The sequence below is a fragment of the Solea solea genome, chromosome 14 (assembly GCF_958295425.1).
Source record: "Solea solea chromosome 14, fSolSol10.1, whole genome shotgun sequence".
NCBI lineage: Eukaryota > Metazoa > Chordata > Actinopteri > Pleuronectiformes > Soleidae > Solea > Solea solea.
The window spans coordinates 13,080,982-13,096,638 of NC_081147.1; the positions used below are offsets into that span (position 1 = coordinate 13,080,982).

Consider the following 15,657-nt stretch of genomic DNA (forward strand, 5'->3'; position numbering starts at 1 on the left):
ATGAAAGTGAGATACGATACTTCAAAGTAAGACTGTAAAAGTAGTGTTGAATTAATTATAGATTGCTTGAGGGAATGGTTCCTCAACTGCAGTTCCCCGGAGATAACTGAGTGGGTTTTTAAGGCGTCCCCAGTGAAAAGAGGACTGGTTTAATTTCACTATTAAGTCTGCTTCATTTAGCAGAAATTAGAACAGTGGCATGATGTTTAATTATTATTATTGGAACAGATCTCTCTCTATTAAAAGCCCATGAGTGATGAGCAAAAAAAAAAGAACAGAAACAGTGTAAAAACAGTGTAATTCTAGTTCACAGTTGTAACCATGCACAGTGTATACACTCAGATGGTTATTTAAAGTTGAATAACCGCCGTGGATGTTGTTGCTGCAGGGATGTTGTTGTTTTTGAACGGTTATAAGTCGTGGTTGTCTGTAAGAGGTCAATGAAGTGTTATTAAGCCAACTATAAAATTGTTGTGACTTTTTGTACACACAACCACTTTTTTGTGTTCAATTGTGTATGGGTATTTTATTGTATAGTCATTGTAGAGTGTTACAGTTACAGTTACAGGACATACTGTCCAAGTGGAGATATCAGAAGACTATAATGTGAACACAATTTAAGAACCCTATACATATCTTACTGGTGTCAAATTTTGTACTTTTACTTAAAGTATATATATATTGTATGTGACGTCTTCCACACACTTGTGCTGAATGTGCAATATGCTGTTAAATGTATGTGCAGTAATGTTTTGGAGTGCATAAGAGGTTTCCAAGCAATATGGTGATGAGTGCAAAATGTGGCCATATGGAATGTTGGCAACTGGCCTTTTCTCCCCACTTTCTTTCTTTCTTACTTATTCTTTTTATTAACTGTGATTTATGTAGCTTTTATTTATTGATTGTGATCAATGTGGCACCAGTGAGGCAAAAATGAATTCTCCTATGGGGGCAAATAAAGTGTTTACTGTATATCGTAAAGAACATTTTATTATTTTATTTATTTTTATTTTAATGCATGGGTCACAGAAAGTTAACATAACTTTGTGTGTGTGTGTGTGTGTCAGGAGGTCAGTAGAAGTTGACCTCAAATGTTCCTCACACCTCCTCGGCCACCGCGGCCACGCCCACACTCACGCCCCGCACCAGATGGGAAATGTAGCCCGCATTTTTAAAGTCCGCACGCAGGTCTGCAGGCTGTTGCGCTGGCAGTCGCGCTGAAGGCATGAAATATTCATGTCGCCCCCAAAGTTGAATGGACACCCCAGGACGGAGAGCGTGCCGATTTATTAAACTAAGACCAGGCCTCATTAAACTGCTGGCGGCGAGGAAGGTCACGGTGATTTTCTTTACCAGTCCTTCAGTACATACAAAAACACACAGAGAGAGACAGAGAGAGAGTGGAGGGGAGGGGGGGTCAACGTCACTGCGTCATCTCAGATCTCCCCGCGGACTGAACCCCCCCTCGTTATTAACGACCTAATGAGTGATTAGCTCCAGTGTCGGAGCGCTGAGCGTCACGGAGGAAGCTGAGTTGTCGCTGCGCGCAGCATATGGGAGACGTGGACGACACTGGCTGTGACAGCGGTGTGTAGAGTTTGTGTCGGTTTGTCAGTGGGTGCCAGGGGACACCAGCTGATAGGCACAGGGCAAAGACCCCCCCACCACCACACCACCACCACCCCCGCCCACGTGACCATAAATAACTGTAGTCTAATTTATCTTCCTTGATCTGCTGCCACTTATAGGGCGATTAAAGCAATAATATGTGATCTTCTATTTACTGGGTATAGAAAAAAAAAAGCAACATGCACAGACTTAAAGGGCTAGTGTGTGAGACATTGAATCACCCACCTCCTTTTTCCAGAAAGGATGGGATTCTTCTTTATTTGCATATTACGTTTTCACTTCAAAATCCAAAACACACACTCTAGAATGAAAAAATGTAGAAACAACTGAAAACACCTAGAATTTCAGGCCATTTTTTAACTTCCAAAGACCTTTTGTGCACATTATATGTATAACATCACTAATGACTTGTGAAATGTGTCTAAATTAACTAATAATACTTCCCATAGCGATACTTATACGTTTTGCTATGGGAAATTTATGAAAACTAGTGTGCAACAACAAAGATGTCAACAACTATGCATTTTAAGTTGTCTTTGTATGTTTCATACTTTCAGTATTGTTTCATTGGTCTTTCTGCGTTGCTGCTAAACTCTTTTGATCACATGAACAACAAATGGGGGGGGGGGGGATCCAAGAAAGCTGTTTTCATTAATAAAGTCTCTGGTTTCCATACTACATATAAAAGGCTTATTTTAAGGGACTGATTATAGAATAGAGAAACTAAGTGATTCTTATTTTAAAATGATTATACAGTTACACAAACATATTATTATAGTTTTACAGCAATGTCATGAAACTAAAAAAAGTATTGATGTGCCTGCCTGTTACGCCATAAAACTAAACTTCACGTACAATTGTATGTACAGTTTCATATTATTCAGGCTTTAACTCCGCCCGAGTTTAGCTCAGTCATGTTTACATCCAGAGGAGTCACTGATGTTTATGACTGAGGAGACACTGATGCACAAGTATTAGAATATGTATTGTTATGTTTTCAACGTCTTTAACCGTTTTAATCTTTCCTTTATATATTGTTTGTTGATTTTATAGTGTGCTGTGAACATAATAATAATAATAATAATTATCATAAGAAGAAGTCCCTTATGCCCCATGCATGTTTTTGATCCCTTGCCACTTCCTAAAAGATTTATAAGTTGCCCTCGCTCATCTTATCAGTTCTCATGGACGTGATACCAGCAGGTGTGTCTCAGGCCTTGTCTCCCACCTGTTCCTTTTATTATTCTCGGGCAAATAATCATCGTCCACGTTTTACTGCTTGTTTGAGAACAAGCCTCTTTACCCTGACACGTCCTGTAAGGGTTAGAAACTATTAAGGCGTCGGTTGCTCATGAGAAACACGTCCAAGTCTGTTTTCCATGGACTGGTGGAAATCTCTGATGATGATGATGATGATGCAGCCTTGAATGATAATGTGGGTAAAAAAAAATACAAGTTCACTCTGAAAAGTTGCTGAACTTACTAATAAATGTGAAAGCATTTTTGGCTTGCACACTTGTTACTTTATTGTTGCTGTTTGTGGGATTAAGACAAAGTGACACGCAGCTCAGACTTGGGTTCATCAGATCATTAAGCTTCAGAAACATTAAAGCCACGCTCCTAAATGATTAATACTCTCAGTTCCCCCTCTGTGTGAGGATAATAACAAGGTCGTGATTGAGTTACAATGCACAATAGGAAGGGGGGGGGGGGAGTCGAGCATTGTCTGGTTGTTCTTTGACAGGGTCAGAGGGGATTGTGTGATTGGCTGCTGCGGGGCTGTCAGAGCTGAGTCCGAGCGCTGGGGAGTGACACTTAGGTGACTGCATGAGAGGAGGCTGGCTGTATATAAAATGCTGGCGCAGTGCAGCCCACTTCACAGACGAGGACATCAGCTTCTGTGTGACCTTTTCCCTGCATTGTGCACGACCTCAGGCCAGTACAGTGATGAGTGCAAAAGCAGAGATTTCAAGCTGGTCCGAGTACCCGGAGGATTTCGCCCTGCTGCAGCAGCGCAGCCTGGCCCACATCAACTCCAAAAGTTGGATTTCTGCAAACCCAATCCGTATGTTCTCGAGGAGGGACGCGCACGACGTGGGCATCCCACTGGAGAAACTTCATCCATCAAGTGAACTGCCCGAGTGCGCGTCGGCTGCAGGGATCACAGAGACAGACTGTGAGAGTGCAGGAGAGGGAGACAAGACGATCCACTACACTGGTCCACAGAGACACCGGCGGGTAGCAGCCAACGCCAGAGAGAGGAGAAGGATGCACGGCCTGAACAAAGCGTTTGACGAGCTGAGGAGCGTCATCCCGTCAATGGAGAATGAGAAGAAGTTGTCCAAATATGACACTCTGCAAATGGCGCAGATTTACATCACTGAGCTGTCGGAGGTCCTGGCCGGCGTGGTTCAGTCGGAGCGCATGAGCTCACCAGACAATACCTGCAGGAGAAGTCTGATCCAGACTCTGCTGCCTGCGGTCAGTGCGCAGGACCAGCTGATGGGAGGACAGCGAGACCCCGGTGCCTCCGTGGGCCACCTGTTTATACTTGGACCTACATCTGACCGGGGGTCAAATAAATCCATGGCCTCATCCCACTGCAGTGATGGCGAATCCTCGCATCTCAGTGACATGGAGGAAAGCCACAGTGGGAGACAATGACAGAACATTGAGCACTGATTCCTGACAATTTACACTGCAGTGACTCTTGTAGGAGAACCAAATACTACAGCGTGTAGAAATGTCCACCATAGTTCCTACATGTATTCTCCTTCATGATAACTAGCACTGCCAAATGGAAAAATAATGTAGAAACCACTGAAACACCTGAGAATGTTTGACTTCAGGCCACCTTGAACTTCCAAAGGCCTTTTTATGCACTTTATATGCCCTGAACATCACAAGTGACTCATGACTTTTGACTAAATTAAAAAATAATTATTTTGATATTTATGTTTAGCTATGAGTATTTTATGAAAACTAGTTTGCAACAATAAAGATATAGTTAAGAAACAACTATGCATTTTACGTTGTCTTTGTGTCTTTCATACTTCAGTCGGCAACATATTCAATACATTTCTATATTTTCCACCATGTGAAGCAGACAGTTGCACATACGGCGTGTTCAAAAAGCAAAAACACAATTAGGGTTGTTGGTCTTTTTGCATTGCTGCAAAACTCTTATTATGCACCGTGCACATCAAATGGGGAGGGGGGGGGGAAAGTCCATTTCAAAGCTGTTTTCATTAATAATCAGGTTTTCATTCAGCTTATCAACTAATTGCGATGTCACAGGGACCCACATCCTCTCTAATGTTCCAGCAGTGAAGAACAACATTTATTAAATGCTGTTTTTTTTCCCAAAAACAATCCACTGAGTAAAGCGACAGGCTCCACAGATAAATACAAGAACATCCGCAAGCCAAACATTTGACATCTAATGTTCCCAGTGAAGGGTGTTTTAAAGAAATGAAAAGGGGGGAAAAAAAGATCCCTCGTGACAATCCATCATGGTTAAAATTGCCCCTCCTTGTCTGTCTGCTAACTAATAGCCTACTGAGTAAATGTTGGGCTGCCCACACCATAGGGGAGAGGTGGCTGGAACTTTGCCAGGTCCTTAGAAATGATTTCTGCAAGCCTGTATTTAAAACTGCTGGGGTCCTCGGTGGGGGTGGCATGGGCAGAGGAGCTGATGGTCCCCTCCATCTCCTTCATGTCATCCATTGCCTGTGCCTGAGTACTGAGCCATGGCTGGATTAAATTATTCACATGGGGCTGACGCTGGCATCTAGGCTTGGGGTAGAGGCTGCAAGGAGGAGAGTGGGGATCGGGGTGATGAAGGGGTGAGGAGAAAGTCTGCAGTGGGGAGACAGAGGGAGATTCAGCTATTTTCACATCCCCATAGATGCACTCCGAGTTGTCCTTCCTGATCACACGAGGAGAGAATCTCCTCAAGTTGTAGTAAATGTTGTCATCCATGTCACCGTCCAGGTGCAGAGCCTCCAGGGAATGACACTGCTCATCCTCCTCCTCCTCACTTTCATCTCCCACAGCCTCCCTGCTGTTAGAAATGTGAGATAGTGGCATCACGTTTGGTACAGCGGTGTCATTAGAAGAGCATTGGTTGGCAGGCTCGTCCCCTGTCTGAGCAGAAACATCTGCAGAACTATAGACAAGAGGTGCAGCGGGCTGGTTAGTTGAAGTTGGGAGGACATCGGGGGACTGGGCACATAATGATCCTCTGTCGATGCTGAGAGGCTGAACAGATGAGCTCCCCACTGCAGAGCACTGCTCTAATATAATCCGGAAGACCTCAGGAGCACGAGTGGACAGGAAGATGAACAGTCCTGTCCCAGACTGACAGCGACGGCCTGCTTCAATGCTGAATCCCCCCTGTAATCACAGCCATTAATACACATCTGAGCAGAACAGTGTCTTTCTTTCTTTCTTAAGCGAAAACAGTTGTTTCAAATGTCTAACTATTGCTTTCAACGCCCCGATGTGTAAGAACTAGTGACAGCTAATAATGAGACTGCAGGTTGTAACAAACGGGGGTCTCCTCTCCCAATCATGCACAGTAGCTGTCACAATGCAGAAAGGATGTCATACTGTAGAAAGCACATGTTCTGACTGGTGTGTCAGTTCAGGCTGCTGTACCATGGCGACGCCATATGGCAGCCTCTGTAAACCAAGGCTGTTGCCCAAACTACATATTGAAAGACGTTTTCTACAGCTAAACAATTTTATTTTTTAAATGCATTTATATAAACATACTTTTCATCCTAAATGTTACAAAGTGGACCTTTAAAGATCTGTTAAAAAAATGTTTAGGTTGTCACTTAAATTAAGTTTCAACTTTACCTCAACCTGTCCGAATTTGCGCAATAGCCTGTACGGCCAGTAGTAGACCGTGTGACTAGTATTGCAGGTCAGCAGTATAATGGCCTCTTTTTCTGGGGAGACCAGATACTCCCCAGACAGTTTGCACCTCCTGGATGCTTCTGTGCTTAGGACAGTCACTTGGTACCGGTTTGGAGGAAGGATCAGATCTAAACACAAGAGAACAAACACATCAGCATACCAAGACTGCACATGAAAGCAGAGGATAATCCATACGAGGTCCAAGCAGCGCTTGATTAACAAATCATATAAAGCACATTTCATGTGCAGAAGTATGTATCCATTAGCAGATTTTTATTTTCATTTTTTTTAATCCATTAGTATAAGCCTCCTGACACCATCTGAAGAGCAAATTTAGATGAATGAAAGCTGAAACACAAAGTGGATCATTACACTGTGGCGATGTTTACATTGGTTTGTCTAAATCATATTTGCAAACTGCTCCCCATAATATGTCAACATAATATAATAACGTCAAGATGTTCAATTATGTACTTAAAATCATATTATCTTCCGAGGTGCTCCACCAATGTACACATTAAAAACCCTAATAGAAAAACCGCTGTGGCAGGATGCTCATTCCTGAACCAGGATTGTGTGGTGCTTTTATAATGTTATTTTCTTTAATGCTTGTTAGTCAATCGGCAGTTTGTATTACCAGTATTCCAAGATGAGTAAAGTTCATTGTTCTCCATGGTCAAGCAATTTCCTCTCTCCAAACCACCTTTGTCTGATTCTTCAGAATCCTTCTGTAAACACAGTAGCATGGTAAATAGGACGTCGAGTGTAAACCACCCTCTTATCGCTGCTTTATGGCCTCAGAGAGGTAAGATGCAAGAAGCAGCCTAGCTTGTGCAAGCACAAGAATAGGAGAAGTGAAGAGGAAGAAGTTGCAGATACAATATTCACTTCCCCATTGTCATATTTGTCACAGATTGTGGATAAGACATAATAACCCTGATAAGCGGAAAAGATTGGTTGAGTCTAGAGCTGTGTGATACCTGGAACGCTAGAAGACAGAGGGCACTCAGCCACTCCTGGCTTGTTGTAGAGGCCAGAGTGTAGATGCACTGTGTCGTGTGAAGGTAGAAAGCAATGCATCCTTCGGGGCAGGACTCCTCTGTTGCAGGGGTGACACTGAGGAAATCACTTAGACGCACAACTTTTCTTTCTGGTGCTTTGTGGCGACCCAACTTCCTGTGGTCAATGTTGTCCGTGTGTACACTGTAGATTTCCAACCGGCCAATCCCTGTGGAACTGGGTTTGTAGAGCACCATCCATACTTTCCGCCATGTTCTCTGGGGGTGAATAGGTGACTGTTTATAAATGGTTCTTTAGTACAGTTATGAACTAACTGGTTTAGATCTCAAATTTCTTTTCAGCAATGATGTAACAGCTATAAACAGTGACCTGCGCTTGCAGAGTTGACAGCCCTGGTTATTTTACAGTCTTTTCGCTTTGTTATGGTGCAGGGTGGATTTTATTTGGAAATACCCATCCAGAGCACCATAACTTCCACCACAGAGGTTGCGCAACACTTGTGCTTTAAATCATGCATGCCTTGATTATGGTATTGCATTACTAATGCATTCTGCATGTTGCTAAAATCTCAGTTTAAAAATGCTCTTTAATTTCTGAAAACATACACATGATTTTAGTGTTAACTAAGGGAAAATTTGATTGATTAGGTAAACCCTGAATGTTTATTATAAAACCGTATACAATAAATACAAGGCACATGCAGTTCAGAATTGTTAATCTAAGCTTAACTAATACTGACCCAACAGTCACACCTGAGGTATTTGTGAAACAGAGCTTTAATTACATCCTAAAAGTGGGCACAGGTAAAATTAGATTAGTTACTAGTGAAGAAAACAGCCAACAAAATGTATGCTGGCAAACTCCCTAGTTATTAAGAGTACCGTAATACAGATTTAAAATTTCAACATTTCACAGGGAGAAAGACAATTCAGTGACAGCTTTTTAACAGTGAGCTAAACTACTAAAACCCATATTTGTGAAAGAATAAGCAATACTCCCCTGTCTGACGTTAGGGATGGTAATATGAGGTTCAGATAGCATTTGCCAAGTACTTGATAACAAAGCCCTTCAGTTGCCACTTTCTTCACACACCAGCATTATAACCGTGAGAAAAACAATAATTGCTGAATGACCAAAAAAAAAAAAAAGGTTTCGATCTTACCTTTCCAAACTTGAATCCCTGAAGGTACACCAGCCCTTCCTTGAAGATGAATTCCATTCCTGCAAGTCGCTTCACTGATGCTATTACTGATTGGTGTTCTACAGCTCAGTGGTTTAAATTAGGTTTCTTGTGCCACAAGAGTAACTGTATTTGTTACATCATCATTGATTCGGTCTTACTCGTTTATGTCCATCAGGGCTAAAAGTGAAGATATCTCACATCTGCAGGTCAACTGTTGCAAAAGAGAGTGTTGCTGTCTTCTTGACTCAAACTTCCCTTTGCAGTATTCTGCTTGTTTTAGCAACTTCCTCACCGTACAAGAGCAGCACCACACCTTTCTATTTTTTCCAGATAAGAAAACGAGCAACAGATACAGAACAAAGTAGTTTTATTTACAATTTTCATTATTACCAAAAATCTATGTTACAAAGGGTACACTTATAGAATGGGAAACATTGAGGGGGAAAACGGTGCAAGATAGCAATATTTTTAACTGACTGAAGACAAAATAAAGCTCATGATAAAAATAAACTTCCTTAGTTCAGTGACTCTCAGTTCCGTTCAGATTTGGAGAATCTTCCCACAAATAAAAAACTCTTAGAAGTCCATTGAGCTATGAGCCAGGTAGTCTTTCCGCCCGATGTTGGTCACCTGCTTGGTCTGCATGGCTTCCAGTTTAGGACAGTCTGTGATACGATGACCAAGACCACCACAGAATGTACAACCTCTCTCCTCTGTAAAAAGACAACATTGAACATAGACAAAACAGATCAGCGATTGTTCCACACAGTCTGCTGTACTGCACATCCGTTTCCGTCTGGACGTGGCCTTAGTCTTGTGTATTAGCAAGCTGTCATTGAGTTTAACTCCAACATAACTACAACATGGGTAATGTAACGCTCAAGCATGTCTTGAATAACAGACCTTGTTCACAGGAGATATTTGTCAACATGAAATAGTACGTAAAACTCAGGTTTGCACTGACTGTATGTCGCTTTGGATAAAAGTGTCTGCTAAATGACATGTAATGTAATGTTTTTACCAGTAAACAACCAATGAAATGGTGGCCGAAGATTTTTGCACAGTACTGCACACATCTGTAAAATAGACAATTGGGCAAAACGGTGGACTGTGCGCAAGACCTACCCCCGATATCCAGCATGGTCTCGTCTCCCGTCTGGAGAACCTGGAGAACAGGCGGAACCTTCTGCTTGGCTTCAACTAGCAGCGCTTTCAGGTCCATCAATACAGACTCATCTACAGGAAAAGGAAAGACACACACCTACTGTTAACATCTATTCACTGCATTAAACCAAGATGAAAATGTATGTTTTATTTCCCTCACCACAGCCTTTATTGATGAACGTTGTGGCAATACCCGTCTTGCCTGATCGTCCAGTTCTACCAATTCTGTGGACTGAAAAAAAAAGAAATGTTTTTCAAACCAGCTCCACTAATTAAAAAGGAAAAATCAAAATACTATTCTACTGATTTTTAAGAGGCTGGCTCTTACCATAGTTTTCTATCTCCTCGGGCATGTCATAGTTCACTACGTGCTGTATAGCTGGGAAATCCAGACCTTTGGAGGCAACGTCTGTGGCGACCAAGACATCTTTCTTTCCTTCTTTGAATGCCTCTATGGCTTTTGTTCTTTCCTCTTGATCTGAAAAATGATCATCAAACATCAAATCAAGTAAAATGTATTTTCAAATACAATAACAAATTCAGAACTTCCATTCTGCAGTTTTGATATCAAGTTCTGCAATGTTTAACATTTGGAAGCAGGGTGCCATCTTGTGGTCAACAATGAGTGACATAAAGGCTGAAGATCTAACCTGAGGTGAACTTGATGTTCGGTTTGGAAAAATTCCAGATGTAATTCTCCGCAGACAGACTACTATGTATGTTAATGATTCAAATGGTTCTGTGTACCTTTTCCTCCGTGGATGGCCACTGCCTCCACTCCTTTTAGCAGCAGATACTCATGGATGGCATCCACATCAGCCTTCTTCTCAGCAAATAACAACACCTGTCATATGAGGATGATACATTTAGTAACTTTTGAGATGTTTGGGCTTTGTCGGTTAGTTACATGTCAGTGTAATAAAGTATAAGTACTGACTGGAGGTGACGTTTTCTGCAAGCACTCCAGCAGGTACACCATCTTGGCTTCCTCTTTGACATATTCCACTTCCTGCACAAACACAAAAGTCCAGTTCTCAACATGCACCAAATCTCCAATTCACACAACACCGGTCTGCAACAAAGAAAGATGAACATACCTGAATGACATCCAAGCTGGCAGCTCCAGCCCTACCCACATTAATAGTGATGGGTTTAACTAGCGCACTCTTAGCAAAGTTCTGGATCTTCTTGGGCATAGTAGCACTGAAAAGCAGGGTTTGCCTTTGCCCCTTGAAAAAACAGAAACAAACACATTTTAGGAATAATTTTGCATCATAACATCATCTAGAAAACTCACTTTTCATACTTTCATTTCGGTCTGAAAAAAAGAAAGGCCAACATTATTGGTCAGAATATAGACATCTTTGGATGTGTTTAAAGGATGAGCCCCTGTCTCTCAAAACATCAGGACCAAATCCAGTTGTTTTTTTAGGTGGTTAGGTGTTTAATAGCACCTGTAATGGTGCATCACTGTCTTCTTTTGGTCTTCTGGAAAAAATCATCCTTTTTCTCCTCCCATCTTTGACTTCCTCTCTCCTCACTTGTTTAAAATTGCAATGGCCAACAACAGCTTTGTCAGAAATACGTTTTTCTAATCAAGGTAAGGATTAACTTTTCAAAACATTTTAGTCTGCATCCTTCTTGAAAGGATTTCTATAATTTACCCTGTCAGACACCACAAGGCTGGTTTGACTTTATAATTCACTCTGTTGATGAGAATGTGGCGGTTATTGTGAGTTCACGCCATAAAAGGAGCACCTCACCTTGAAATAGGAGAAAATGGTTCTGATGTCTTCCTCAAATCCCATGTCGATCATCCTATCAGCTTCATCCAAAGACAAGTAACGACAGATGTCCAGACTCACCATCTTCTTCTGCAGTAAGTCCATTAGTCTGCCTGGGGTGGCAACCATCATGTGGACCCCACTATGATTGGAAGGAAACACTTTCAAAACTTGGCACAATTTATGACTTGGACTTTTAAAAATACAGTAGTGTTAATGCCAGGCTCTTTAGGTGGCCATGCAAAAAATTAGGTTGAAATGCTATCTGTAAACACATCAGGAACAGAACTTCAAATATTTTATCAAAATTGGTCATTACAGATAACAGATAAATGGAGCTAAATCATTGCTTTTTGTTTAACACCAGTTTACGCTGTAAAGTCAAACAGGCACCAAACATTTCACACAAATCTTGTCTCTTACTTACTGTTTCACGACCTCCATCTGTTCCTTGACAGACATTCCTCCAATGCAGAGGGCAGTGCGCAGCTGAGGAGCTCCCTCCTCCTCCAGCAGTTTACAGTAATATTCAATGATGCCATGCGTCTGCCTCGCCAACTCTCGCTGGAATAACAATAAAAAGGTATTACAAATCAGATTTACTTAGCTGCAGAAAAGGCAAGGTAGTGCATTTAATGGTCATGTTACAGTACCGTAAGAAATGCCATGTGATTATTTGGGTCTTTTATGGTCCCGAACAGTAAAGGCAACACTCAGTTTACATATTTATAGACTAAACAGAATCCTAACAGTGAGTTCAGACTCCATGACAAATTTCAAACTGTGTTTTGAATAAAATATGTTTGTCTTACTGAAGGACAGATGATCAGTCCATATGGTCCCTCTCTCTTAAAGAAAGGCAGCCTCTTTTCCTGTTCCAGGGAAAACATGATGATGGGCAGAGTGAAAACCAAAGTCTTTCCTGATCCAGTGAATGCAATGCCAATCATGTCACGACCTGAAAGACTAGACACAAACAAGGGTCGGGTCACGACTTCAAAAGAACTCAACAAAAATGTTCAAATATATTGTGTATTCTGCGCATGTTCTCCACATGCTTGCGTGGGTTTTCTCCAGGTTCTCAAAAACATGCAATATGGGGATTAGGTAAATTGGACACTCTGAATTGACCCTAGGTGATAATGTGTGAATGGTCGTTTGTCTCTCTGTGGTTTTGTGATGGACTGACAAACTGTCCAGGGTGTACCCTGCCCCATGACCTTCATGTGGAGGAAAAAGCGGTAGAAGATGGATGAATGGATGGACGTATATTCTACTCACACTGTGGGGATTCCTTGGATTTGAATTGGAGTGGGATGCACAATACCCTTCTTTTTCAAACCCTTTAGAATTGCTGCAAACACAATAAACATATTGTTGTTGCCAGTTATTTATCACATGTAAGAATTAAAGTCTTTGTAAAGAGAGTCAAAGAGTAATTTTACGAGCAAAAATGGGAGTTTGTTGTAACCTGGTGGAAGCTTCATTTCCCTGAAGCTTTTGATTGGAGCAGGGATTTCGTCTCCGTCAACCAGGATGTGAAACTTCTTCCTGACCCGCTCATGCCGTGTTTCTGGCATATTAAGGATATAACGGGGAGGCTTCCAGCTAAAATAAATAAATAAATAATTAAAACCCAAAATGAAACCACACAATCACAAAACACTTATATACTTATTTGATGAAAAAAAAACTCACTTTGTTTTTATTGGATCATCATATATGATACCTTTGGCCATTTCCTTTACAGACATCAGAGCTGACAGAGGAGAGTTCAAAGTGCACAGAATTAATCTAGCAAGTTAAACCATTTCTGAAGTAACAGTTGCTTTACATTAATTTGATTATCTTTGAATTCTAAGTTTAATTTTACCTCTGCCTTCAGCAACACTCTCAAGAATCTTCTCTTCCTCTTTCAGCTGTTTCTCTTTGGCCGACTCTTTCCGGGCTGTAGATATAAAAGCATATCATTGAACAATTAAGTCCCTGTGAATTGGACACATTAAAATGAATTAAAAACAGGCAACTGTCAAAATCCAAGCTAAATATTGTTGGAACTCGATACCTTCTGCTTTTTCCTTGAGGTGCTGATGCTGATCAAGGAGACTGACATTAGATCGTGGACCAAGACCCTCATCCTCGTCCCTCTGCTCCTCCCCACTGTCCTTGTGGTCCTCGTCCACTGCCTTCCCTCGCAGGCGCAGCATTTTCTTTAGCTGTGAGTTAAATATTTAACAATATGTATTGAATCTGAAATTGTTTTAAACTGTAACTGACATTAATATCCAGTGGAGATAGAAATTAAAAAACATACAAGGGTCTTTTAAATATACATGACCTTCACTGGGCAATAGTAAATAAATAGAATTTTAAGATCCTGCCAAAGACACTGCACAGATTGGTCAATTCCTGATCCACCAAATAAGATCATCACTGGCCCTGATACCCAACCTGGCAGAATAGACTTATCCTTTATGTCCAAGTGAACAATCACTTACCATTTGTTGTTTTCTTATCTTGACTGGAACGTATGGAACATAATCATCATCCTCTGATCCTTCTGAGCCCGACTGGGCAAACTCCACGTGCAATCTCTGTACAATCACATCAGCAACATCACTTATGTTACATTTTAAGTTTGTCTTCACTTTCTCCAGTATAAATCCTTCAAAGAAGACTTATCCAATACCTATACTACGATACACACATACAAAAAGCATGAAGCAGCAACCACGGTTGTAAAAACAGATTCAGTGGCATTATTTAGATACAATTGATCTTTATCTGTAATATTCTGGTATCTGTGTCATTGTTTGCTTCTGTACACTGCCTAAACATTTTACATCAACGCTGTCTGTCTTGAATCAGACACATGGCTTGTATCCACAAGATGCAAAGCCTTAATAGAGGAATATACCAAATGGCTCTAATCGTTAATTAATGTTGTCGATTAATTGTACAGATTAATGGTGGCACCTACGGCTTCGTTTCACTTTATAGTAAACAAAGCATGGCCAGAGAGAAGCTAACCTCTGTGAGGTTAGATAACCATGTGAGGTTTTGTCGCTCTCAGACTTTTACATTCTGACTTTACAAGCGTACTCTACCAACTCCTCGCTTAGTTAAGACGTATGAAGACACGTGTTCGTTATTGTAACACACAGACTATAAAGGGTTACTTTAATAATGTTCTTTATTACATGTCGTGCGTTTCTCTGAAACGTCGTAGTTACGTAGTCAATACTGTTAACTGTTAATACGGCTAACTAACAGTGAGTATCTGCTGCACTCCAAGCTTCTATATTATTCAGCAGCCGGAGTTTAACAGTTGAACCTCCAGTTTAAATACTTGTGAGAATACATTAGCTATGGCGACCAGTTTTCGACTAAGTGAATAAATAAATGGTCAGATGTTCGGCTAGCTAGCTGACTTTGGCTAGCATTAGACCGCGTATAGACGATAGCATGAGTCTTGCTTACCTTCCGAGGTCCATTATCGGTCTCCATTTTATGTAAGTATACAGTAACGTTCTCTAATAACGCAAGACACGGTTCTTATCACTAAATGTTGTTCATACAGATAGAAAAAAGCAGCTGACCAGTTTACGCATGAAAGGAAACTGTGACGCTGTGTACGGAAAGCCGGAAGGATCAAACCTCAAAGAAACGCAGGGTCCAAAAAAAGCGCGATTCAGTCTGGAGCAGGAGGAACAGGTGGTGCAGATGGAAGATGTCATGGAAACCAAACTCAAAATTGAACTTTGAAAGCAAACACCACACTTTCTTTTTGTCAAAACTGTATTGTTTTTAATCTTTCTGACCGAAAGATTTTTCACAGTATCAAAAGTGAATTTAAAAAAAAAGAAACAAGCCAACATACACTGGCTATTATTGGAATAGTATAAATCTACATTCGAAACATTTAAGATAAACCTCTCTACTTGTATATAGCCT

The 15,657-nt window shown here is 41.1% G+C and overlaps 3 protein-coding genes across 3 annotated transcripts; 1 reads left to right on the top strand and 2 right to left on the bottom strand.

Annotated features, from left to right (window-relative positions):
- The first annotated feature begins 3,527 nt into the window (after positions 1-3,527).
- Positions 3,528-4,293, top strand: atoh1b (atonal bHLH transcription factor 1b). The gene has a single exon (XM_058649035.1). The coding sequence runs from the start codon at positions 3,577-3,579 to the stop codon at positions 4,291-4,293; it is 717 nt and encodes a 238-aa protein (XP_058505018.1). The 5' UTR covers positions 3,528-3,576.
- dok3 (docking protein 3) lies at positions 3,799-8,890 on the bottom strand. Its single transcript, XM_058649033.1, has 5 exons — positions 8,735-8,890; positions 7,533-7,829; positions 7,190-7,280; positions 6,493-6,680; positions 3,799-6,024 (listed from the first exon to the last, which is right to left on the bottom strand). The coding sequence occupies exons 1-5, from the start codon at positions 8,789-8,791 to the stop codon at positions 5,185-5,187; spliced, it is 1,473 nt and encodes a 490-aa protein (XP_058505016.1). The 5' UTR covers positions 8,792-8,890; the 3' UTR covers positions 3,799-5,184.
- A 215-nt stretch (positions 8,891-9,105) lies between these two features.
- Positions 9,106-15,343, bottom strand: LOC131472086 (probable ATP-dependent RNA helicase DDX41). Its single transcript, XM_058648944.1, has 17 exons — positions 15,184-15,343; positions 14,202-14,297; positions 13,769-13,919; positions 13,577-13,651; positions 13,402-13,462; positions 13,175-13,311; positions 12,985-13,057; positions 12,516-12,669; positions 12,131-12,267; positions 11,683-11,845; positions 11,017-11,148; positions 10,857-10,928; positions 10,667-10,763; positions 10,248-10,397; positions 10,080-10,151; positions 9,881-9,991; positions 9,106-9,468 (listed from the first exon to the last, which is right to left on the bottom strand). Exons 1-17 carry the CDS (start codon positions 15,208-15,210, stop codon positions 9,332-9,334), a joined length of 1,845 nt encoding a protein of 614 aa, XP_058504927.1. The 5' UTR covers positions 15,211-15,343; the 3' UTR covers positions 9,106-9,331.
- Positions 15,344-15,657: the final 314 nt, after the last annotated feature.